The sequence below is a fragment of the Stigmatopora nigra genome, chromosome 13, assembly GCF_051989575.1.
Source record: "Stigmatopora nigra isolate UIUO_SnigA chromosome 13, RoL_Snig_1.1, whole genome shotgun sequence".
NCBI lineage: Eukaryota > Metazoa > Chordata > Actinopteri > Syngnathiformes > Syngnathidae > Stigmatopora > Stigmatopora nigra.
Window position 1 is genome coordinate 6,053,187 of NC_135520.1, and position 25,992 is coordinate 6,079,178.

Here is a 25,992-nt window from a genome sequence, read left to right on the forward strand (position 1 = left end):
TGAACAAAACATTAGTTTCTCATATTATTTACGTCATTGCCTGCCACTGACAACAACAGATTTATGTCATTCATTCATTTGAACTATGATGATTGGTTATGAATGCTTATGTTTCAGTGCCATTAACAGCCCCAGACGTCCAACCCATTTTGGGATTCACTACTAGCCCTACTAGTCAAAATTAATTTGACGTCTGATGCTGTCAGTGGCAGCCAATGATTAACAGAATGTCATATAAAGGGTTAAATAATCTAATGTTTACATTATATCTCTGAACTGAAGACTCAGAGCGCGCACGCGCAGATATGTGGAAAACAACTTGATCGGCTGCATGCGATTTTACGCTCTTTACCCGCTTACACGATACTTATATAGACGATCCTCAGGTAGGCACAACGAGAAAAAAGCATGGTTTTGCATTTATTTCACCTTCACTTCTTTTTAACCCCCTTAGCGACATTAAAACACGACATTGTCGTTAGTGCTAAGCTTCGATTACTACATTTTGCCTGCTGACTCGGCAGCTTTTTGTGTCACGTAATAGGTTGTTGTTTTGGAAAGTGTTAACCTTGCACAAAAAAACCCGAGCAATGCGTAAAATGAACGAATATGCTAAGCATCAGGGGCAAAACTTTAGTGTCGAGCATGAGGATACCATGCTCACTTTTCAGGTTGCACCTGTTATCAGAGCTCTTTGCAAGTGACGTCAGCGCGTGGCTTTGTTTTGATGCTGATGCTGATGCAGTTGTCTGGAATGTGGGAATCCCTAAATTTGGACAAATATAGTTTTACATTTTTAAATGTGGATTTTAATAATGCCATCAATTGCAATGTTCAATTTAAAATACATGTGTAAATGCAAAGACTGTGATGCATTTGTGGGTTCTGAGAATTAGATTAGATAACTTAATTCATCCCGTATTCGGGAAATTTTACTGTCACAGTAGCAAGAGGGTGAGAATGCATACACAGAAAAATACATGAATGGTTATTTTATTGGCCTTACAGTTCTGGGGTATTGAGTTCGATCCCTGGTCAGTCCTCACTGTGTGGAGTTTGTATTGTTCTCCCCAGGCTTCCGTGGGTTTTCTCTGGGTACTCTGGTTTTCTACCACATCCCAAAAAAACATGCAGGGTATGCTGATTGAAAACTCTAAGTGTCCCTTAGGTATGAGTGTGTCCGTGATTGGTCCTGAGAGGATAAGCAGTTCGGAAAATGAATGAATGAAAATGAATAATACCTATATTACAATAATATAAAAAAATGCTGATTGCTTGAAAAGTTAAGATTAAGGAAAAAAATACCTTAGTTTGTCTTTGTTATCCAAATGGAACAGTGAATGTGAACCAAATGGTGATGCAGAGTAATCGTTCTTGTACTTTGTTTCCCTTCTGTAGTTGTCAAAAGAGTGGTGTGTGATGGTGCTGCTGTCACAAGTCACACCACAAAAGCCTCACCAGACCAGCAGCTTAGCCAAAGCAGTTGGTTAACAAGACAAAAAAAATGAGCGAACAGTCATCCATTAGTGGCGAAAATACCAAAACAGATGCACAACAGCTAATATGTGTCAGTCAGAAAGATGCAGCCATGGAGGCAGTTTCAAAATCAAGTGAGCCTCATTATTCAGCCAATACCAATGACTCAAAAGAAGAAAAAGATTCACAGGTGACGACACCCAAAGAAGAAGCAGACCAAACACATTGTCTGCTTAAAGAACCAGCCATTGAAACCACTGTTGAGGACAATCAGCAACAAACAATATATTTAATGGCATCATTATTAAAGATGGAAGGCTTGGAAGAATCAGCCAATCAGAGTATAACACAAGAAAAAAAGCAATGGGATGCACCTGATGTCATTTGGAAAGGTGTCACAAATTCAAGCCAAAAACAAATGTCATTGCTTTCTGCTGCTGAAACCCAACGTGACACAAAATGTGGATGGCCCGGTTTACAGTCAGAAATTCATTGCCCACATTTTTCAACAATAAGCTATTACCCTTCCGTGGACCAAATGAGGCCTTTTGATGGTGAGGATGGCAGATATTCCATTGAACAAGCATTTTGTACATTATTGATTCATTTAGTTTTCATGTGAAAATGATCTTTTGTAACAGTTTCATGGAGATTATGGCAAAAGAGTTTAACAGAAGACTCCGACACATTGCCTGCTTTCCAAGAACCCTTCATGGATTTCACTGTCATGTCCTACAACATTTTGGCTCAGGACTTGCTGGAAGCCCACTTAGAGCTTTACAAACACTGCCCCCGAGAGGCACTGGAGTGGAGTTATCGCTCAAACCTGCTTTTGGAGGAAATACAAAAATGGGCTCCAGATGTGAGTTAACACAAACACCCAAAGAGAAAGATGTCAAGTAACATTTAAGATGAAAAACAAATATTGTCAAACCTATTCATCTTTAACAAACCCACTTATTAAGATGCTATTCATGATGCTATTCAGATTCTTTGTCTCCAAGAGGTGCAGGAGAACCACTATCAAACAAAACTGTACCCTGCCCTGACTCAAATGGGTAAGTGTTCTTCACACATTCAAGATTGACTCTTTGAGAACTCCAACAATCAAGCCTTTTCTAACTTTAAAGGTCAAATGAATGTGGTCTGACCAACCCATAGAAATCAAGTTACAGATTTGACAAAAATGCTCTTCTGATATTCATCTAGGTTATAACTGTGTCTACAAGCAGCGTACAGGGAACAAAACAGACGGCTGTGCAACCTGCTACCGCAGAAGTCGTTTTTCAGAGGTGTCCGTTATGCCAATTGAGTTCTTCCGGCCTGAAACTGAGATCCTGGACCGACACAACGTGGGCATAGTTTTGGTGCTTCGACCTATAGTCGACCAAGATTCGAAAATCAGGGCCAAGGGCTCGCTGCTTTGTGTGGCCAACACGCATCTTCTCTTCAATCCCAGGAGGGGGGATGTGAAACTGGTTCAGCTGGCCATATTGCTGGCAGAGATCGACAGTGTGATCAAGTCATGGAAGGCCAAAGGTGAACACTGTAATATTATTATGTGCGGAGACTTCAACTCTTTGCCACATAAGCCTCTTTACCAGCTCATCACCACCGGAAAGCTTTATTTTGAAGGCCTGCCGGCGTGGAAGGTAAGAGTAAAAAAAATAATAATAATAATAAGGCCTTTGTTAAGTACACCCTACATGGATGTCAGGGTAACGGCTAAAACTGGTTGTTAGTGAGATAACTTCCACAAAATAAGAAAGTACATTTGCATAATTATAATCATCATTTATGAAATCAAGCCTAATCTTTCATTTTCTGCAACCACTGGTGAAAATTATGTTCGCATTGTTGTTTAAATGTGTTGACAAATGCTGGTTAAAGATACAAAACTAAAGTCATTACCAATGGTAAGTTTCTGGCTTTTGGAAACACTTGCAAAAATTTGGTCTGACTATCACAATTTTTTCCTCTCAATTTCATACAGTCCAAAAAGTCGCCATTTCAAATAAGCATGTTTTTTTTCCCCCTCCGGTGACTCCTTACTTTTTTGTTGGGTTTGTATAATCCTTGCCCTTGTTATTATTGGTCCGATTGACAGGGCTATTGATACTACCTGCTCAATTTTCCCTGATTTTTCTTAAAAACAGATGTCAGGTCAGAGGGACTTTTCAAACTATTGGAGTTGCCACAAACTGTTTGCTCCTCTGTGGCCGGACTCTTTGGGAATTTCAGACAGCTGCCAGTACATCACTTCCAGTGAGGTAGATGCAAGAGCAACAACTTGTCAAAGTCAATCACTTGGCTTCAATGTCTCAGCATCTCCAGGAGGGAAACTTCTCTACAGTCACAACTTCCTCTTGAAACTACGCTTCTGTCCATTTTCATGTGTTCGTCCATGTGATTTACAATTTATTCCTGGTGTCACAGACAACATTCCAGGTAGAGCTTTACACTGTTTAAAAAAACATGATGGTGGTTTAATGCATAACATATTTGATTCATTTTAATTTTTGTGTTTTTTCAAAGATGTGTCAAGTGAAAACCGGGCGAATAATAGGTGAGATAGTTCCTGACAAATATTAAAAAGGAATGTTGAGCCTCTCTGGATGAAATTATTTTTTCTCCTTCACAGTTTTGGAGATGTTCTCAGACATCAGTTAGACCTGGAATCCATCTTTAATCACACACTACCTGACTCTGGTGGAATTGAAGTAACAACCTTGCACTCTGAAGGGGGAGCCACTGTGGATTATATCTTCTATTCGCCAAAACGTATGTCAGATAAAGCAGGTATTAGAGAAATTCCTCATTATTAATCTTTAATTTTCTGTGATTACAGTATTCTGGGTCTGACTTGCAGCTTTGTTTTTTTTTCTTAATAGGCCAGTTGGGATGTGAAGGTCTGAAGTTGCTGGGTTGTCTTTCGCTGCTAACTGAAGATACCTTGTGGTCTTTGGAAGGTCTTCCCAGCTACATCTTCCCATCTGATCATCTCAGTATTGTGGCTAAGTTCCGGCTGGACCTGAACAAAGTTTCATGTTGAAAAATTATGATTATTCAACCAATTTTTTTTCTTTTTTTTGGTACTGTCAACCCTTTGCAGTTTGGGTAATTTTGCTCAGTTAATATGCTTGTACTTATTTGGGGTGTCAAGCAGCCAGGACATATACTGAATGTACAATTATAACGGTAGAGATAATGACAGTTAACTGTTTAAACATTTTATTTATATATATTTTTTGTATTTGAGAAGTATTTTGAATATATCATTATGAAATGTGTCCATTCCTTTCTCTAAACATTTGATTCAACAGATTACACTTACAGCTAGGTTGCAATTTATTTTAAAAATTGCCATTATTTTTTAAAACCCTTTATTTCACATTAGGAACATGTCACTTAAATGGACTCTATGCAGTGGGATTAGACAAGTGTTTAGCCAAGCAAAAATAAAACTGGGTGACAAGATAAAACGTAATCCATGGTACACAATAAATAACTCTGCTTTGACCTCAATGCTTATTCCCCTTCATATCCTATTCTCCCTGTGTGCCTCGACTTGTTTCACGCTTGAATAGTTTAGTATTCTTGCTTTCTCAGCCTCTTTTTTAATGCATTTCATTTTGTGAATGCTTTCAGAACTCCATATATCTGGATTTTGTTTTGACATGGAGGGGAAAAAGTGGGTCAATAGATTTTACTTCCTTGTAAGGTATGCAATCAGTTTCTTTGTCATAAGCACAGTTGGAGTGTTTGGCCTTGGAAACAATAATACTTGCTAGATATTTGTTTGTTGCAGAGTGATTTGTACTCTTAATAATACCGGGCAGTACTTACTTGACCTTTAAATGATTGTTTGACATATCAAATTTCCCTTATTTATATCTGATGTATAACAATTAATTATTTGGCATTAATTTGTTGATTGGATGAAAAAAATAAGGACAAACGAACAGTCTGTGGCAATTTATTTGAAACTCTGTGTTTAAAATATGCAGTGTTTACATAAAATGACATAAAAAATGCAAAATTCTGTATTTGTTAAAAAGGAACAGTTCTGTAAAGCAATACCTTGGCACACTTGTTTGGAGGTGGTCTCTTTTTTAAGGCAGGTTAAAAATGAAATTAAGTTATTACAAAGAAAACATGTTTATATACATGAGCAAAGCAGTGTTACAGTATAAGTGAAATATCAACAGTATGTTAAATGGTGCCATGTCCTACTTTAAAAAAATGACATCATATTCGTGTATTTATAATTACATCCGCCATAATATGTCACTAAGATCCTATTTATCTATATGCATGCGGTCTGAAAGTTGCTGACATTTCAAAAACTTTTGTACTTAAGTATAAAAAAAAGACACGTTTGTATTCATTTAGGTGATGACTAGGTTTTTTTTTCCATTTTTTTTCAGTCTTTGAATCTGGTCACAAGGCACAGGGGTAGTCTGTCGCCACCACATAATTTTTCTTGGATGCAAATGGACAAATACTAGCACACTTACGAAACAATTGCACGTATTGATATGATATGTCAAGTAGCACATTTACACTGATTGGTATCCTTACATGTTATAACTTGAATGTAACCTAACAGTGTATCTAAAGTTAGTACAAATGTTTACACACAACAGCACTGGTTAGGCATATAAAATTCTTGACAAATATTACAAATAAAACATGACAACGTGACAGTGAATGAGGTTTTTGTTTGTAAAATGGGAATGGTGTGTGTGTGTGTGTTCCTATTGAATGTTGTTATTTAAAAAACAGGCCAATGTGGACCAGGAATGAAACTTGTCCAACAAACTTAAAAAAAAAAAAAAAAAAGATTCACACTCGAATCTGATAAATATTCAAATCTCCAGAGGCCTTCTGTTCCAGAGCCCTTTTTTCACCAGATGCACTGAAACCAAAACACAAATTTGGCATTGGTAATGGCCCAAACAGTTCAAAGATAAAAGTACAAGTATATACATTGAATAATTGTACCGTCTTTCCACACAGCTGGTTCTACGAATGGGGCTTCCTGGTCCTCGCAGGGGAGACCCCATGCTATTTCTCCTGTCTTTGGTGGGAGTCGGCGGTGCAGGCTTTCCTATCTGCAAACAAAAAAAAGCAGAGCCCACTTAGAATTGTAACCATGATCGGGGAGAAGTAATGTGATTACAGTGAGCTACTGCTGGCAGGAAAAAGCCTTAGCGATTGATGGATCGAGCATCCAAGCGAGAAACTATTGTGCCGTTTCATTAGTCGTATTACATCTAGTGCTCAGCATCAAGGCTGCTGACTTTTATTTACCATGGGGGCGGGTTGAGAGTGCATCTTAGGAGAGAGATAGCAGGTCAACTAGGTCTATAAAACAATTTGTTATGATTTGACTGTGTTTTTTCTTTCCTGTGAGCTACATTTTTAAACAACCTATAAAAAATGATCTATCCTTCTATATGTATGTACATTTACCACTTTTTCACCACTTGAGGGTCATGTTTATAGAGGACTTTGTAATGTAATCAACTTTAAATCGTACATTTCAATTCCTGCCAACCAAAATATCAACAGCAGCAATCGATATAAACAATTACTAACAGAGAAATCTAGACGTAGTGAACCCAACTCTACCTTGAGCCTCATATCTCGAGTGTGCCTCTCCAGTTCTTTCCTCAACTCTTCCTTGCTCAGCCCTTCTAAATCCAGGACGGAGTGCTTCCACTCTATTTGCTCCACGCTGTGAGGGTCATGCGACACATATTGGCCAATCTTGACCTTGCGCAAGGCGTGCCAGTAACCCCTGTAAGCCCCTTCAAAGTCCTGGACCAAGTCCATCAACGTACGGTGCTCCAAGGGCTTGAACATGAGATCATCTCGCCGACTCATGCCCAATGCACCGAAGCGTCCGCCGCTGTGGACTCCCAGGACGATGTGGTAGAAGTAGTTCCCTGAGAACTGAGACTTAAAGCTGAGAGGGAATCGTTCCACGGCCGGCATATTGTTGGTGAGGTAACTTTTCATGCTTGGTGAAGGAAATAAAATGAGAACATTTCAGCACAAAGACTTTTTTCAAAGGTTATATTTAGATATCTCAAAGGACTATTTGTCTGACACAACTTGGAGCTCTACAATTATTCTGTCATTAGGGTTTTTCAACTTTTCAAAGCTCTTCAAGGAGATTGCTTTATCCATTTTTGCTAGTTTGTGCTCTACCTTTTCCAACGATATGAGCTGAAAAAAGTGGTATAGCACAGGTACATGCAGCTAAATTTTAACATAAAACACCAAATTGATTGATAAAATACTTTTGGTCTAGTCTTTTGGCGTAGTCTTAAATGTTCTGGACAAGTTGTGGTTAATGTCATGCTGCTCTAAGAGAAAGGATGATGACTACATTAAAGATACATTCCCAGGATGACTGCCTCCAGACATTTGATTGGCAGGGCTTCTCGCGTCATTTCCTTGGCGATGTCCATCAACCTGTGCAAGATAAAGTGATGAGAACACTGTACTGTATATATTTGGTTTAATATTACTAAGGTATTTGCTATGAACTGCGGCTTAGGCTATTTTTCTGTAAGATGGATGTATATTTAAAAATTGCACATCCATAATATTGTTTGTCTGATTCCAAAAAAAAAACCGACAAGCTGTGAAAAGAAGTTTCCTTACGCAGTTAGAGGTCGACTTTTCTTAATTTCAAAAAACTGAGTCCCAGTGTGATTGTACCTGTAAGTCATAGTTAAGGCAGCATGGATCCAGGCAATTTGCGTTTTCATGTGATTTGTAAGTAATAACAGTAGTGCTCAATTATTTCACTTTTTTTAAAGGATACTGTAATTCCCTGATGTATTTCTGTATGGCTTCCAGGCGTAGTGGGATCGTGGTGGTAGGCTGGTGTGTAGGCACGCTTGGTAATGGAATCTGAGAAAAGAACAGTATTAGAATAGTAGTAGAACCCCAAAGAACATACAGTACTGCAGTCGATGGGAATTGTCTCTGTGCTTTGTTTCCATGACACATAATACTACATAGTATAGCCCTACTTTTCTTTTTTTTTTTTACCTCGAACAGATGCTCCAACATAACATTTTAAGGAGCAAAACAAGCAAAAAAAAAAGCATCATATGTCAGGTCACATTTAAAAAAAAAATACTTTACTCTTAAAATTATTTGAATGCAAATTCATTCTGGTAGCATCAATATGCCAAATGCTGCTGAAACTAACTTTATTTAGAGATTTACCTTGGGCAGGTCAACAGCACCACGGATGCCCTTTCCCAATGCATCCCCGTCCGGATGAATCCGAGACACGTGCCGCCACATTCTCTCCCATGTGTCCTCATCCAGAGGAAGGCCACCTCGGTTGACGTAGAAAGGTACCCCTCCATCCCCCAACTCTTCATCCCCTTCATCCTCCTGCTCCTCATCCCTCTCCTCCACTGAGTCCATTGTGGCCCTCAGCATCCCACCGATGAAATCCTGAGACTGGCAATGAAGATCCTGATGCTTTGGACTGTTTACTTGTTGTGACTTTGCAGGCAGGTTTAAAGAGGTTTGCATCAGGCAGGATGGGTCATACTCCAGTTTATGGACCTAATATCTCTAATGGTTTTAGAGGTATTATGACTCATAATGAGGTGCAGTGGCAGCAGCAGAATAAAGTTCACCAGTTATCTCTCAAGAAATGTTTTTAACTTGACAATGACTACATCAATATGAAATATAGAACAATATTTTCAATACATTGATCACCTATCATAAAATGTTGGGATAAAGCATCTGAGGTAAGAGGGTTAAACGCATGGTTAACCTATTTAAATGACTATTTGCCCACAAAGCAGCATCTTTTAAACAGTTAATCCAAGAGGATTTGGCAATCAGACAAAAGTCTTTTTTAAGGAATGACTAATTCCCAGTTCTGCCGGACGTCATTCAAACAAAAGATAGAACAAATGACCTGTACGTTCCTCAATCGCTCTCTCGCATCGGTCCTTCACTTCATTGGGATTTTAAATTAAACTATCTATTTCCCTCCAAGGTTATTTAATTAGAAAAATGATACGGGGATCCAAAGCCAAAGTGCGATGCTTCACATCCGATAAGCCGACTCCGGTCGACACTCCCTGACAATCCCATGATGCGCATGCTCACAGTGAAGAGGATGAACTCTGTTGTGACGAATGCTGCGTTTAAGTGTGCCCGTACTTCCTAGTGATTCCGGTCACTGTGTATACAGTTAGCGAATCCTAACGGTACTGCAATAATCATAAAAGCTTCCCTTAGACGCGGATCTTTAAATAAAATATTTTTTAAAGATATATTGAAACCATTAGCTTTGAGCTATAGTTTTACTTATTGAACTACCATTTTAAATTTGAACATATTTAAGATAGGCCTACTGAGCATCCACAGTTGTATAACTATACGATTACTATAGTACTACTTTTTGCTATTTGGCTATAACTACATTTGATTCAACAATTCAGCAAATACAAATGTTTGTCATTCCAAGTTTTTCTTTTATCATTTTTGCACATTTCCTGTGATGTTTGAAAAGTTGGATCGAGTACATGCCCGGACTCCAGTGCTCAAAAAAGTCAAACTTCTCAAAACAACAGTAGTAAATGATTTATTGAAAGTCCTTGATCAGCTGTTGTCCAACTTGTATATTATAACCATGATGCACCATTAATTTCTACTCTATACTACATGAAAGATTCACAACACACAAAAGAAAACTTGTATTTACAATGCAAGCAGATTTGTAGAAATCTTAAAACCTTGGTGCACCATAGTCATCTGGCATCCTTTCAATGTTGTACCTGTGTGTAAGAAAAAGAAAAATACTTTTTGTATTTTATATCTTTTTTTTACATGGATCAAGTGTAAACTAAGGTTAAGTTACCTGTGGTTTGAGATGTACATGATGGGCACACCAGGGATTTTTCTCACCCTTCTCTTTAAATCTCTATCCACAGTAGCCAGGATGTAACACTTGTGCTGCAGAAATATTACCAGATTGTTATCACACCGCTTTTATGACACGTTATATTCCTAACAATGACAGATATAAGCTTATGTTTGACGGAAAGGTTACATTTTTACCTGTGTTACCCTTTGAACGAGACAGTCATCAGCATAAGTTCCTTTGTGAGTGCAAGGCAAACGCTCAAATCTTGGATCCTTTGAGATCCTGAAAACACAAATAGAAACATGTAAGTTCATCTAGAGAAATTTAAGTAAGGTATTTCAGTCACTGAATTTTTGTGTGAGAAAGTTGCTTTTACCTGAGGGCAACTCTGAATTTCATTCCAAGTTTTTCAATTTCAGCCATAACACAGTCTGTTATATATGGGATGCCTGTATTGGGGAAAAAAATAAAAAATGTGAGCATAGTCTATCTACATGATAGAAATATTTGAAATTCAACCATTGCTCATACATTTGGCATACAGGCAATCCATCATAGACTGAACAATGTCCAGTTTGGCCTTGATGGAAAAATTGATGAAATTGGTGTCGATCAGAACGTGGTATGGTGGCCCCAGCTGAGTGTTGTACTGGAAGAACATACACGATGCATACTTGGGCCTGTACAAACACATAAGCATCATCAAATTAAACGGACACAAATTATACATTCCAAATTCAACTGGTCACTTACACTTCTCTTTCCTTTATCGCCGAAGGGTCCTTTTTCTTCTTGTTTACGCCTTTGGCGCGATCTTTCTCATTACTGCAAGGGGAAAAGGTGTCTTTTATATTAAGGTGAGTAATAATCATGACAATTTAAACCAAAACAAAGTAGAACTCACATTCGTTGGTCTTTCAAATTAATCATCCGCTTCATTGCAGCAAACTGTTTCGTTTTTTGTTTAGGCTAGGAAAAGAAATCTGAATGTAAACAGTATACGGGCTTAAGAAAACATTACGCATAGTATTAAAAGATAATGCGATATATATTACCACACTTTCTGAAATGGGACTTTTGCTAAAACCTATGAGGCGTTCATATGCTGTTTTGTAACAAAACCAACATACACCTTGAAAATAAGATAAAAAATACTATACTTCGCAAACCACTTATTTCATACTATCGCAACCGCTCATATATTCATTGCATCAGAGTACTTGTTATGTATCTGTTTTATTTGAGTTTAGATGCATTAGTGTTGCTTTTAGTGTCAGCTAATATTGCTAGCTAGATGGTTTATTTGCCAAACCTTCGACGCCAAACAACCCACATATAAAAAGAAACAGTGGCATAAATGCAGGCGCCATTAAACATGTCCTATACATGAGTATACAATATACAAACCATTCTGGAAAAATGATTTTAAATCCTTCCTCGGTCTGTTGGAATGCTTTACGTGTCCTCGTGCGTGTCGACGCGTTCCGACGTCATCTACAATCGACACGCTTTGCGTATATTCCGGTTGTTAAGAACACAGATTGCACCGCGGTGATGTGAGAATTAACCGAGGTAAAAAAAACATTTTTTTATGCATTTATCATTCCATAATGTACGAAACTGTGAATGTTTATTTTTTTAAATCTTTGCGCATTTTTTAGAAATGTATGATCGCATAATTGACTTCTTTTGGATTGACGCTGCATGCTCGCTTTGTGCTCACATTTGTCAATACAACACCGTTGTTAGCATCGTAGCTACCTTGTTTCACTTTTTAGTGTATCCAAACAACCCATCTCTGTCATTCTGGTCTATCTTTTAAGGTTACAAAGTCGGATGTGTAAACTAAACCATTCCCTTGACCGTGTGATGGTTTTTGTCTAGTTTTTGTCAAAGAATGGCACGTCCCTGCCGTCATGAAAGCTTGTGACATCACAGGAACCTGTGCTTGTTATTGTGAAATTTGTGGAGATTAATCATCTGATTTTCTTCTCATGATCATTAAACCTGTGGGAAACAAGGGCATCGATGCTTCATACATTTTTCAGTGTGGTGCTAATGTTATTCTCCCATCAGCCCAGTAAAAAGGTGCTTCATTAATATTAATGTGAGGGTATTTTAGCCAATCACAACACGAGCCTCTAGGAATTATTTGACTGTTTTGACTTAGTCTTGAATTTTTAAATTAAAATCACATATGGGCTGGCTGTTTGAATAGTCAACATGCTCTGTGGGTCAATATTCTTTAATGTTCTTATTTTGATCAGGAAATTGGTTCGTGAGTGGCAATATGGTCTGATGGACCGCCGTTTCTTCCTGACCTTTCTCATCTGCTCCGCACTGTGGATCTTTTTCTGGGAAGTGCGCTGGAAAAAAGGCAAAGACGGACAGATTGAGGAATGGCTACGAGGACACAGTCTCTCTGAGTACAGACATTTATTTAAAGGTCAGTGCATGTCAATTGTCTTTACTGATATGTTGCATTGTAATATACAGTGTTTGACATGCTTAATATTCTACCTCCTTCAGTAAACAAAATGAAATTGAAAGAACAATCATCTATCTAATATTTTGAAGATTTTATTTGCAGATTATTTTGAGTAGCAATGAGCAATTGTGGCCGAGATTGTAATTTAAAATTGTTTTTTTGGGGGGGCACTTTGAGCTAATTGCATTTAGTTTTTATTCCCAGTTTCCCCAATTTGTGGGGTAATGTCGTTTATAATTGAACTGTTTAATAATCTAATTCCAGCAAGGCATACGGTTCCTCCAAGTTGTTTCAACCTTGCATGCAATTCTAAAACCAAAGGGATCATAATTAAAATTGCCATTTTTCTTTTTACCATCAATTCAAATAAGGCACAGTATTGGTCTGATTTACATCATAAAGTTTGGGATTAGTTGCCATTCAGCCACTGTGTGAATGGTTGTTTTGTTTTCATCACTGCCTTTTATCTGTAATTACTGAGAAAGGCCGACAAAATTGTGGTTAAATGCAGCCTTTTAGACTGTTAAAATCCATAACATTAGTAAATGCAGCTTAATAATCACATTTAAACACATCTCCTTAGCACGCGCTTATGAGTTTTGTAGATACTAGTCTTGACTTTATTATTGGAAGCGTTAAGAAATACAATAATAATAATAATAAAAATAATTGGACATAGGCTTTGTCAGCATCATTGACTCAACAAAAGCCTAATTGTCATCATACCCAGCTGCTTATGACCAAATTGCTAAAAGAAAGTACAAGACTGAACAAGTGACATTTCCAAAGAATATTATGGCCTTTTACTGGGGGAAGGATTCAAATACATTTTGAAATTGATTTGCATGCTTCTTCTTCGAGGATTTGAATCAGAATATTCTCTCTTAGATGTGCACACACTGGAAGAGCTGAGTCTTAGTGTACTGAGTCGCCTGGAAGAGGTGGTGAAGGAACAACAGAGCTGGAGGGAAATTGCTGAAGCTCATATTCGCCTTCTCCGAGACTTTGCCTTCCAAGAGTGGCTCTGTTCTCAGAACCTGGGACACTTTTATAAAACGTAAGGTCATCAGAGGGTACAACTTTTCATTTTGTGGAATTTTGCTGTGGTGTCTCAGAATTCTTATAAAAAGAAGTATATTGATTTCAAAACGTGAATTTATTGAAGTGATAGTAATTAATGATTTTTGTTGTTGAGCTACATAAAATCAATGTAAAATCCAATTTGAAAGAGTATATATGAAATCCCTTTGGATTACAGTGTTCCTTCGCACTTCAGCTATCGCGGACTCAGAGCTTCGCAGATTTTTTTCAGGAAAAAAATAAATAAAAAATTTAAAGATATTAAATTAAAATTATAAATTACATCATTTTACAAAAGGTGGAAACAAAATATTCAATACGAATTAGTAATTGCATCAAAAAAAGCGATAACCGCGATAACCGAGGGAACACTGTAGTGAAGTACATAAATCAATATTTTACATTTTTATAAAGGTTTTTCTTGATTTTATTTGTTGTGATGAAATGGAAGCCATAGGCTGGGTGAGTGAAAAGAACTTTGTTTCTAGGTAAGTTAGGTTCTTGGTCTGGTTTTATCAATGTTTTGCTGCAGTTTTGATAACCGAATCCAAGAATGGAAGGTCTAATACTTTGTTCTTATTCACTGCAGGCTGAAGACTTTGGGTTATATGAATCTGGATGATCTGTCACATTTTGACAGCCAGTTGCACCTCTCTTTAGCTGCGTGGGGGTACTACTACGAAGACTACATCAAGTTGTCGACCGGCATCAAGATCCTCCAGGCTTCACGGAGGAGCCGGGACCAGGACTACGAAATCCAGCTGGTGCATAGTCTTGCTGAAAGGCGTCTGAATGAAAAGTGGTCAATCGGTGAGATAATGATTACTCACTCTGGTGTGAACCTACAGTAATTTGTGACCATGACTTGATACAATTGTCTTTTGTAGCGGGAGCGCTACTATTTGGCTGTACTGTGGCGTTGTGCTTCTTGATAAGGGACCTCATGTTTTACGTGATTGGTGAGTCCATATCTGGTTTGATTTTTTTCAGAAAGGCCTCAAAATTATTTCATTTTCATCAAGACACGAGAAACACAGCTTTACTTATTTGTAGAAAAAGGTCATGTTCAAATGAATGGCAGTCTGGTGGGAAAAAAACACATTCATAAAAAGAATGGACATCACATTTTTGGTTTCATTTCAGTGTGACTTACATGAACATAAAATTATATGTGATTATTAGTGTATGCTAATCAGAATTAATTGGATGTCTAATGACCCCAATGGTAGATGAGATAAATGAGTGTTAGTTCTTTTTCTCTACTCTTGGGAAATATGTAAAAAAAATAAATAAATGGCTCCCATTGGCTCCAATTGACATCCAATTCATTTTGATTAGGTGGGCTTGGAGCAATTGTTTGTTTGCTAGCAGTCAATTGGATTGGACACGCAAAGGCAGTGAATCATAATTGCTCAAGGACAGTCATTACAGTTTTTTTTATGTCATGTCTCTGTCAAAGGGAGTCAATTAATTACTATTATTATGTTTTAAATGTACATCAAATTTCCTTTTTGTCTCCTCACTTCTCCCGGCAGGTGGAATTACTGTTTCCATCATTGCATTTTTTTTCACCATCAAGTTCCTGTGTGAGCTTGCAGCCAGGGTTGTCAGCTTCCTGCAAAATGAAGATACAGGCCGCCGCGGTGACCGCAGCATCTATGACTATGTGCGGGGCAACTACTTGGACCCACGCTCATGCAAAGTGTCCTGGGATTGGAAGGAGCCACAAGAAGTGGGGCAGACGATGAGCTTCAGAGTCCAAGTAATGATTACCAAAATTAATTGCTTCATGTGCATTCACATCAAGTTTTACTGGTCTTGAGGAGACAAAGTAGACTCAGAACCAATGTTCTTTTCATCAAATGATTTGCCATTATTATGCCAGAAGTGACAGGAAAATACTTTTTCAAGCCAGTGTATTATTTTTCAGTTAAACTTTGGTGCTGATTTCACTTTTCCTGTCTTCTTAGCTCTTCTATAAGAATGGTCAGCCGTTCCCGGCCCATCGGCCAGTGGGATTAAGGGTCAACATCACTCACATTGAATTGGCTCTGGAGATTCCTGTTACACAGGAGGTTTTGCAAGAACCAGAATCCAACGTGGTAAAAGTCACTTTCACCGTACGCAAAGCCGGTCGCTACGAGGTGGCTGTCAAGCTCGGTGGCCTCAACGTTGCCTACAGTCCTTACTATAAAATATTCCAGCCAGGTAGATTTCAACAAACTCTTTTCTCTTGTTGCCTTTTTGAATGTTTTTTTTTTTTGCTTTACTTCAGGCACAGTTGTCCCATCCAAGACAAAGATAGCCTACCACTTTTCCACACTAGTGCTAACCCACAGCCAACAGCACACTCTACAAATTGAGCCTAGAGATGAATATGGAAACCCTACAAGTAACTCCACATCACTGACGGATGAGGCCAACTATAGCCTCCACATACACTCTGTAAGTCTTGAATTTTAAGATGTTATAAAAGGTGCTAAGTGCTATTTTCCACTGGTGTATTATTTTTGTGCAGCTGGGTACAGCGGATGATGATAGCGTGGAAGATTACTACTGTAAATCGGTCTCCGTTAACAAGCAGCAATGCCAGGTTCTGATGAAGTTGACTTTGTGGAAGAATGGCTGCTTCAAGGCCCGCATCACCTACATGAATCAGCCACTCAGCAATGGGGAATTTGACATTATTGTTCTCAGTGGTGAGTAAATATCAAGTCATTGTCTGCTAGAGATGACCTATTCATTTTAACTGTGACATCTTGGCAGGGAATAAATTGACTTGAGTCAAGCCAAATTGCCTTTTTCTATTGTAGAGAATGAGAAGAGCTACGTGGAGAAGAACGTGTCCACGCCGGGCAACAGCATCTACTTTGAGGCGTACCTCTATAGCAACGGGAACTACAGCAGCTCCCCGTGGCAACTACCCCCCTCCTCATTTCTGGGTCCGCAGAGGAGGCCGTCCATTGGCGAGGACGAGGACGAACAGGACTCTCCTGTGGAGGGTCAATCGGAGAAGGTCAAGAAACCAAAAAAGGTCTACTGTTACATATCGCCAAAGGTAAGTGCATTGACTGAGCCAACATCTTAATTGGACCAAATTGGAGCTACCTTCATCTGATGATATGCATATTTTTTTCCAACAGCAACTATCTGTGAAGGAGTTCTACCTGAAAATCATTCCATGGCGCCTTTTCACCTTTCGAGTTTGTCCTGGAACCAAAGTAACTAACCTGGCTGGACGCCAACTTCAGTCTCAAGTTGTATGACATGTAATAACCTCTAATTTGCCATGTTTCAGTTTAGTTATCATGGTCTCGACCCTGTTCACAAGTATCTAACACTAGTGGTGGATGATGGAATACAGCCACCTGTGGAGCTCAGTTGCAAAGACAGGAACATTATGGCCGCCACTTTCATCCGCTTCCTTCACAAAAACATAGGTTTGTTCACCCCAGTCCGATTAACAATCGTTTTAGTGTTCCATTCCAACATTATGTTTCCATAGGTGGCTCGGAAACATTCCAGGACAAGGTGAACTTCTTTCAACGTGAACTCAGGCATCTCCACTCCAAGAAACCTCGCACTAAGACAAGCCTGAAAATAATCCGACACTCCATTCTCGATTCAGTGAGTATTTCTGTGTCCGGTCATAGACACGATTGTTTTCTGTGCTTTTTGCTCAAATTCCTTCCCTTTATCCCAGTCTCTGAAGGCAACACGGAATTTCTCAGTGTCAGATTGGAGTAAAAACTTTGAGGTGGTCTTTCAAGACGAGGAAGGTAAATCGAAGCAGTCGATTTGAGGACTAAATAATTAATGTGCGACAAGCACATTGACATGCGGATGTTTCACTCTAGCTCTGGACTGGGGAGGGCCCCGCAGGGAATGGTTTGAGCTCATCTGCAAAACCCTCTTTGACACCTCCAACCAGTTATTCACCCGCTTCAGTGACAACAACCAGGGTCTGGTGAGTTGTGTCCACATCTTGGTAATCAAATACATGAAATATCCGACTATATCCTTGATGGCCATCTTAGATTTTCAATACAGAAGAATCTATTTTGTAGTACCGCAAAAGCCAGCGCAATAGAATTTTCAAGCTTGATCCAAAAAGGTGCTAGACCACATCGTCTAAAATGATTCCTTCACAGGATACACATTTTTCTGCAAAAGGTCTTTTAAAAAATATATATATTAAAAAAAAGGCAATTTTGTGCACATTTTGGTGTGTCGTGTGGGATACATTTTGTTTTTGTCATTCAGGTGCACCCAAACGCTGAGCGACCGACACACTTGCGGCTAAAGATATACGAGTTTGCCGGCCGAGTTGTCGGGAAGTGCCTGTACGAGTCTGCGCTTGGCGGGGCTTACAAGCAGTTAGTCCGTGCTCGCTTTACCCGCTCCTTCTTGGCCCAAATCATTGGTCTCAGGATGAATTACAAGGTATGAAACACAAGAACCTGGTGTAATTATTTATGTCCCGCATAGCAGCTGCCCTGCGTTTCATTTGTTCTGCGTTGTTGATGGTAACAAAGAACAAAGCTGCTTTTTATTTCATGCCAGTATGTTTTTAAACAGAGCCTACCATTGTTGAGAAGACCAAATGTTTATTTAAACTTTTCCTCTCATCCTCTACGCAGTACTTTGAGACGGATGACCAAGAATTCTACAAAACCAAAGTGTGTTTCATCTTGAATAATGACGTCAGTGAAATGGACCTGGTGTTTGCAGAGGAGAAGTATAACAGGTCTGGGCAGCTGGAAAAGGTGAAGGCAATTTCAATGTCATTTCAACAGACAGTCTGCCCAAATTCTTTACCCTTAGCTACTAGTTCCATTGTTTTTTTATTTTATTTTTGACATAGGTGGTGGAGCTAATCTCAGGTGGAGCCAACATTGCTGTTACCAATGAAAACAAAATGCATTATCTTAACCTGTTGGCCCAATATCGACTTGCCAGCCAGGTTAGAGATGAAGTGGAACACTTCCTGAAAGGTCAGAAAACAACTTGCCCTTCACCTCCTCCATTTTTTAAGCCTATATTTGCATAGTGTAATATTCCCACATTGATTGTAGGTTTGAATGAACTGGTTCCAGAAAACCTGCTAGCCATATTTGATGAAAATGAACTGGAGGTAAGTGCATTAAAGTGTATTTAAGATTAAAGGTTGGCATATTTTTTAAATATTGTTTTTTTTCTTCTCTTCTCAGCTGTTGATGTGTGGCACCGGAGACATAAACGTGCAGGACTTCAAGGCCCACGCCGTGATCATTGGCGGGTCGTGGCATTTCAGGGAGAAGGTCAGCCACGGACCCCCTCTGCCGTCGTTGCTTTCAACTGGACGGTCGGGGTCAATTTCACTTTTCAAATCCACAGGTGATGAAGTGGTTCTGGGCTGTGGTGTCCAGCTTCACCCAGGAGGAGCTCGCTCGCCTACTTCAGTTCACCACTGGCTCCTCCCAGTTACCCCCCGGAGGCTTCAACACTCTTTGTCCCTCATTCCAAATCATCGCAGCCCCAACACAGAGCACCTTGCCCACCGCACACACCTGGTCAGTGGGAAGTCCAATGCATTTGCAAGACCACTTTACATATTTTGTCAGGGGGAAACAGGATTGGCTTTCACACAGGTTGGTTTCACATTTGGTCGAACATCACCACCAGAGGGTAATGTTGCACAAGGTTTGTATTGTAATGAGAAGTATTGCACCAAGAGAAATATCTACATTGTTTTTTGCAGGGCTATGTCACTTTGAGGTGAAAGGAAATAGTTCCCTTATCAAATAACTCTTCATTGTTATTCTTATAGGCTTTTTTATACGTTTAGTTATGTTCTTTGCATTATTTCATTAAGGAATAGTAAAGATATTACACTTAAAACGCTACACTACAATGGGGATGATTGGCACAATTTGTCAGTATGACTTGATTATAAATGTATGTAGAAGAAAAAATGAAGCATTAAAAGAACACTTTTATGGATGCCTATTGCAAGCTAGTATAATGTCAATGAAAGAATCAGAATGGTAACAACCAATCCTGTTCTGCCTTATATAGTTTTTGGTGTACAACTCCATGTCATTGCATTCTGTGACACTTCAACAACCATTTTTGTGTCCACAGCTTCAACCAGCTGTGCCTCCCTACCTACGACTCGTATGAGGAGCTGCACAAGATGCTAAAGTTGGCCATAAGTGAAGGGAGCGAGGGCTTCGGCATGCTCTGACAAGACTGTTTCTACTACAGCATCCTTTTCACCCATACTATTTTGCATCCATACAGGCTGTAAGAGAGAATCCCTAACAACTCAGTGTAAAGTCACAAAGTGAAAAGGTGTCGTGGAATGCCCAACCAACAACTACGCTGGAATCCTATGAACTCTTAAGTATACATAAAAAAAGAACATCTTTGTTTTTAAAGAGGAATCCATCCACACACCGTAGAAAAAGGTAAGGTTTGAGCTTCTTTTGTTCTTAGTTGACGTTTTTCTATCTGCTAACGTTGACGATAATAGAGCAAAGGCCTTGAGTATTGTTGTTGAAACTGAGGAACACTTCAAGTGCAGCAGCAGCTTTCATGCCATGTGGCTGCCTCTTGCATTTCGAGCACTTTTGGCCTTAAACCATCAGGGAATGACATGCGTGTGTAAATATATATGCCGTCACTTTTATTTACTTGTACATACTCGTGTGCACAGGATAATTAGGGCCACACGGAAACCAGAAACACTTAGTTTGACAAGGAATGATTATGGTATAAATAATTGTATTTTTCAAATGAGTGGACTAATCAAACGTTGGCAATATTTTGACATTCATTTTTGTTCAGCAGTTTCAACTCAGATCGTAAGTATTGTTTGTATTTTCATAAAATTGTTTTGCGACTGTTTTCATGTTGACACTAGTTTAATGTTGCCCATTTTTGTCGAAAAATAAGTTCCTTCCCCTAGTTTTGACTTTAGTGACCTTTTTTATATTCTCGGAAATTATTTTACATAACCTTACAACTTTAATTGTTTTTATTTTCGTGTGGTCCGAATACTCTGTATTTGAATGTACTTTTAATTTGAATTTCTTCTTTAACATTTTGAGGAGAAGGGATTTGTTTTTCTGTTGTGTAATTTCTTAAAGCTTTTTGGGGGTACATTTTTAAAAGTTATTATTATTTTTTTTAAGTTATTGCATCTCAAGGAAATTTTTTTGTCGATCCAACCTTTTGGACGCAGAGCGGAAACAGGTTTTTGTTGAGCATTTTTTAAGGCTGCCTTATTCGTGCTTGGCCTGTGATTGTATTTAGAGAAGTGTACAGGTGACGTGGCTCGCAAAAGTGTTAACTGTCACAAACTCGTATGGGTTTACCTCAGCTTCTCCTATAGGCCGCCTGGGAAAACCCTTCCACTGGAATACAGTGACTTTGAGCAAATACGCACATTTAATAGTTGCCTCCTTTCCACACCCCAATATACAACTTGCTGTTGTTGGTCCATCCTGCTGTCTGTCCTTTCATATTGAGCTATTTACAACATTATAGCAATTGATTTTTGTTGTTGTTTTTAGTTCAATTTTAACCATGAAACTTTAATTCAATTAATTCAACATTTAGACACTCCCTTTAAGGCTTTACTGAATGTAGTATTTCGAGGTGAGTGCCCAAGAAATTCTTAAGGTTGGTTGAGTAACACAAAATGGAATATGCTATCGCAAGGTTTTTTCTTTTTTTTTTTTGAAATACAGTGCAATATAGGTTTAATTTTCCAGTTTGTTTTTATAGTGAACATGTAAGCTTTGCAATTGTAGACTGCTGACATATTTATAACACTGAAAATGTTGTTTAAATCTCCGCAATTGTAGGATGCTGACATGTTTATGAGACGGAATTTCTGATCTAATCCCCATTATAATTGAATTTAGGACAAACGTGAAGGAGCTGTGCATTAGTTGAATGTTCTTACTAGTTATTTCATGACCACATTCTGCTCTAGATTACTGCACAACAATTTTGTAGTTTAGACAATTTGAGCACTACTTGCTGTGCAGATATTGCCTATGTGACATTTAAGATGCGCGTTCCTGTTTTTCTTTTTTTAATGGAAAGCCTCTGATGATGAATGTTTGAGATTTCTGACCTGCGTTTGCTTTGTTATTAGGAATAAAAACCATCAAACAACTTTAAGGTAATTTGGTCTTTATGTTATTGATTTGAATGAATGATAATAAGTTGGAAATGTCCATTTATCACAGGCCTACGCGATGGTGCAGTGGTTCATCCGCCTGACCTCAGTGCGGGCTTTCCGGGTTCGATTCCAACTCGGTGGAAGTCCGATTGTGAACGTGAGTGCTCGTTTGTTTCATTGTGCCATGTGATTGGCTGGCAACCAATTTGGGTCCCCCCCCCCCCCACCCCCCGCCTTGGCTGGAATAGGCTCCAGCACCACCCGCAACCCTTGTGAGTATAAGCATTATGGAAGATAATGAATGAATTTAAAATAGTGAAGCCCCTTATTCACACGATTCAAACAGCAGGGGGGAGTATCTCCACATGAGAATCTATTTCCACAGGTCCCCTCTTCATGGATCTATTCAGTCAAGTTCATTTTTGTTTAATGCCACCAATCTATTTTAGAGATGGATATGCAAGTGATGAGTGGTGTGGTTTAACCAAATCCACTATAGGAGATAGGCATCTTGAAGCACTTGGGAAGCAAGAGTCCTGTTATTTGCTCTCGGCATGCACCTGGTGATTTGCATAATGGCCACTCTCAAATTCCCCCTAAGGAAGGCTTGCAAAAGAGGGGTTGCAAATCACAGTTCTCCTCTGGCACTTGGACCAGGAACAACTTATGTTTGGAGTGCTTCCTGTTTCCCATAGAACCTTTTTTTGGGGGGGGAGTTGAGAAATTATACACATCATACTCATCATGCCTGGAAACATGCTGTGTATTTTTCATAAATGTGGAAAATGACCCTTTTTTTTACTTAGATATTTCAGGTAGGCCTGTCTGTGCTAAAGCATTTAGTTTAGCCTCATGTTTTTATCCTTATTTTTGTACTTTATGAAAGTGGCATGTGTTCAAATAAAATCAAAACAAAAGCTTTTAGTATTCTCAGCATACACATCTGCATATAATGACATCCCATAATGCAACTAACTGAGCAGGTGTCACCAATAATCAGCATAATGAACTTTTTTTTTTTGCTTGTCAGTTCACAGCAAAGCAAAGGAGAAAAAAAGAAGCATTTGTGTCATGGTAAGTCCATTTAAAACTTAATTTAACTTGTGATCAAAGAAAATACACATGAAAGAACATTAATGTCTGTAATAGGGACCTGCAGATATTCATGCAAAGTGCATTTATATTTACACTACTGTAATGAAATTTGGCGAACAAAGAATTTCCAGCAAAAAAAAAAAACACATTGGGTGACCAATTTTTACGTTTTTTTCCTTCCCTGCTTTTAAAAAAAATCATTATGCTCCTAATAACCACTTATTTGGCAATATTGTTGGGATACTTTTGTTCAATTTAGCAACAAGGTTTTTTAGGTTGATTTATTTAATAAAAAAACAGCACATATTAATGAACATATTCATACTCATCTTAATAAACATATATATAATAAATATATAAGATTGTAGCCGAGGACTCATTTCCATCTTTATGTGAATTGAGCAGATATTTAGATGGCATCTGCTAACTGACCCTGTTAGTAACCGACAGCTGAGCTCTAAAATAATTTTGTCCATTCGGGGATAAATTGTGCTGACTTTCTTGGTGTCGAGTGTTTCGGAAGTACAGCTGTTAGAAACATTCTGGAAGCCAATCACAGTCGAGGAATGTATGGATCCTCACCCTTTAACTTTTATGATGACTTCATCTGTCATCATGCAGGAAGGATTCCTAAAGCATTATGAAGGCAGGGTGGTATCCTATCACTTTACTTGGGACTTCCACTCTTTGCCCGGCAAGTTTGAAGTTACTCCACACTCAACCAAGTAAGAATGGGAGGGTCGGCATTGCCTCAAGAGAGGCCTGAGGCGCCCCAACTTTCCATTCCCTTCTTCCAACCTGTGTCATTTAAGTACCGTGACCTGTCTCTCAACACTGGCGAGTCCACGCCGATGACATTATATCCCTCCATGTGAAAAGGAGCGCTTGCACGTGCTTTGTTGTGAACATGATTTAAAGTGCGGTCAGAGACGGGCAGAAGCTTAAAGCCACTAGTGGTTTGGAGAAACGGCCGTTTTTGCGAGAGATTAAGTGTCCCGCAGCTGGTGGCTGCCTGTATTATAAATGACCTTAGAGGGAGGCTGATTCATAGTGTTAAAGGTCCTACTGGGAGGTGAAGCCTTATAATACGGGATGTGTCATGAAAGGTTTCAGGCCATGTTCTGTATTTCCCTTACTGATGTACAATGCGTCGCTCTCGGGAGGAAATGTTGACGTGACGCCTGTCTGATCATTTTCTCTCTACGATTCAGGCATTCTAGCAGCAGTACTACAAGAATCCTTGGTTCAAGACTGCATTGATACATTCCCTTGACCATTGAGGAGGCTGTTGTGGTCCGAAACGAGGATGCTATGAAATTAGAAGCCACTGGATATTGCAGGTAAACAGATGAGGGTGTTCTTTGCCTCTGTAAAATGGAAACGTTTTTAAATGTATCACAAAGATTAAGAGGTGGGCCTGATTAAATCGGAAGATTTTTTGACATTTTCCTACACTAATTCAACAGTATTGTACTCCACAGTCCTATATTTGGTGTCAATTTTTTTGCAGTTTGGGGCTTTAATGGGTATAAAAATATAGGCATTTTCCTAAAATGAAAACAAAGATTTTTAATGCTGCATAGCAGTCACAGATTTCTACCTTTCTATTTTAAAGGAAGAAAACCAAGTCAGGGAAATTTGTGTCAAGCCCGGTTTTCTTTGTGAAATGTATGGTGTTGCGTTTATAATACTAGTCATAAACGTTGTACTCTATAGTGAAACAAACCTTAGTGGGAGCCTTGCCAGGTCTTACACCATAGAAGGAATTGGCCAGTAATGAGTCTTTGTTGGCCCATTGTCAAAATATAGAAATATGCACAATATCTATTCACCTGGGCTGACTCTGTCTCCCCTTGAACTGCTCTTGCCGGATCATTAAAAGGCAAACTACACCCAAGTGACTTATTGGTGAATAGAACCACTAAAGCTAAGACTTTGACTGTGGTAGATGTGTAGCTTTAGTCATGTACATCTACATGCAGAGCCATTATTTTATTCCTTTTTTCCAGTTAAGTGGATTTCTACAAATAGACTCACATCTGGCCCGCACATGTCATTCCTACTTGTATACTAGTTGGCTATCGACTACATTTGTGGCCAAGAGTCACAGGTTGCCTTAACCTTCGTCCTCCTTCGATCCTGAATCTCGAGGCAAGGCAAAGGAGCATCTACATGATGGATGTCATTCTTTCATTCCATTTTCATTTGCAAAACCTAAATCAAACACAGAAAAGCTGAATTGTTGTTACGATCAGGGGCTTTCTCCGTGTAGGGACACTTTCTGTGACCATAGACTAATGAAAATCACGATGTTTTGTTGCACTTTTGTAACCTTTTCAAGCTTTATTCACATTTCTTTCTAATTCTTGACTTGCTCTCATGAGGCCTATTCACACCAAATATCCAAAGAATTTCATTTAACTACTCAACAGTTTTTGTAAAGAGGCATAGTTTAAAAAGTCATTCAAATATTTCGAAGAAATGGTTTGGTTTGGTTATTGCTGCCAGAGAACGATCAACGAATTAAGCAATCGTAGGGTTGACTTAATTTTTCCTTTCTGTCCTGCAAATTGCATTTGATTTTGAATGAAATTCTGAAAAAGAACATTTGTCTGTGCTCTCAGTTTGAATAGATTGTCTGTATATTCATATGATTAATATGAAGACCAGACCCCATTTCAAAACTAAATTATGCACCAAAGTAGGACATTCCAATGGGTTCATATACTTTGCCCTCCTACTGTATGAGTGTTCCTGTAAAAA

At 38.8% G+C, this 25,992-nt stretch overlaps 5 protein-coding genes across 7 annotated transcripts in view; 3 read left to right on the forward strand and 2 right to left on the reverse strand.

The window, feature by feature from the left end:
* The first annotated feature begins 295 nt into the window (after window positions 1–295).
* Window positions 296–4,963, forward strand: angel1 (angel homolog 1 (Drosophila)). 2 transcript variants are annotated; one of them, XM_077731515.1, is made up of 9 exons: window positions 296–386; window positions 1,399–2,030; window positions 2,118–2,338; window positions 2,465–2,534; window positions 2,686–3,128; window positions 3,633–3,924; window positions 4,012–4,042; window positions 4,118–4,275; window positions 4,368–4,963. In XM_077731515.1, exons 2-9 carry the CDS (start codon window positions 1,505–1,507, stop codon window positions 4,526–4,528), a joined length of 1,902 nt encoding a protein of 633 aa, XP_077587641.1. In that variant the 5' UTR covers window positions 296–386; window positions 1,399–1,504; the 3' UTR covers window positions 4,529–4,963. The 2 variants fall into 2 exon arrangements, with proteins under 2 accessions (XP_077587641.1, XP_077587642.1); XM_077731516.1 differs by having other exon boundaries at window positions 4,118–4,257.
* A 1,234-nt stretch (window positions 4,964–6,197) lies between these two features.
* vash1 (vasohibin 1) lies at window positions 6,198–9,619 on the reverse strand. Its single transcript, XM_077731517.1, has 7 exons — window positions 8,725–9,619; window positions 8,315–8,403; window positions 8,152–8,208; window positions 7,885–7,959; window positions 7,111–7,492; window positions 6,481–6,590; window positions 6,198–6,394 (listed from the first exon to the last, which is right to left on the reverse strand). The coding sequence occupies exons 1-7, from the start codon at window positions 9,040–9,042 to the stop codon at window positions 6,322–6,324; spliced, it is 1,104 nt and encodes a 367-aa protein (XP_077587643.1). The 5' UTR covers window positions 9,043–9,619; the 3' UTR covers window positions 6,198–6,321.
* A 476-nt stretch (window positions 9,620–10,095) lies between these two features.
* Window positions 10,096–11,947, reverse strand: fcf1 (FCF1 rRNA-processing protein). Its single transcript, XM_077730575.1, has 8 exons — window positions 11,801–11,947; window positions 11,298–11,362; window positions 11,147–11,218; window positions 10,925–11,073; window positions 10,770–10,842; window positions 10,588–10,675; window positions 10,388–10,482; window positions 10,096–10,304 (listed from the first exon to the last, which is right to left on the reverse strand). The coding sequence occupies exons 1-8, from the start codon at window positions 11,801–11,803 to the stop codon at window positions 10,256–10,258; spliced, it is 594 nt and encodes a 197-aa protein (XP_077586701.1). The 5' UTR covers window positions 11,804–11,947; the 3' UTR covers window positions 10,096–10,255.
* arel1 (apoptosis resistant E3 ubiquitin protein ligase 1) lies at window positions 11,869–22,133 on the forward strand. 2 transcript variants are annotated; one of them, XM_077730572.1, is made up of 22 exons: window positions 11,869–11,965; window positions 12,661–12,839; window positions 13,770–13,938; window positions 14,551–14,771; window positions 14,849–14,920; window positions 15,497–15,723; window positions 15,932–16,169; window positions 16,237–16,406; window positions 16,480–16,660; window positions 16,775–17,019; window positions 17,105–17,182; window positions 17,260–17,401; window positions 17,467–17,588; window positions 17,665–17,740; window positions 17,819–17,928; window positions 18,225–18,404; window positions 18,602–18,727; window positions 18,826–18,955; window positions 19,037–19,095; window positions 19,172–19,261; window positions 19,338–19,513; window positions 20,085–22,133. In XM_077730572.1, exons 2-22 carry the CDS (start codon window positions 12,692–12,694, stop codon window positions 20,185–20,187), a joined length of 3,063 nt encoding a protein of 1,020 aa, XP_077586698.1. In that variant the 5' UTR covers window positions 11,869–11,965; window positions 12,661–12,691; the 3' UTR covers window positions 20,188–22,133. The 2 variants fall into 2 exon arrangements, with proteins under 2 accessions (XP_077586698.1, XP_077586699.1); XM_077730573.1 differs by lacking the exon at window positions 11,869–11,965 and adding an exon at window positions 12,338–12,481.
* A 26-nt stretch (window positions 22,134–22,159) lies between these two features.
* The window catches only part of LOC144205938 (latent-transforming growth factor beta-binding protein 2-like), an 81,590-nt gene continuing 77,757 nt past the window's right edge, over window positions 22,160–25,992 (forward strand). The window contains exons 1-3 of the mRNA XM_077730571.1: window positions 22,160–22,291; window positions 23,165–23,208; window positions 24,441–24,569. The gene's annotated coding sequence lies outside the window, so the exon portion shown is untranslated. The remainder of the gene's footprint in view (window positions 22,292–23,164; window positions 23,209–24,440; window positions 24,570–25,992) is intronic.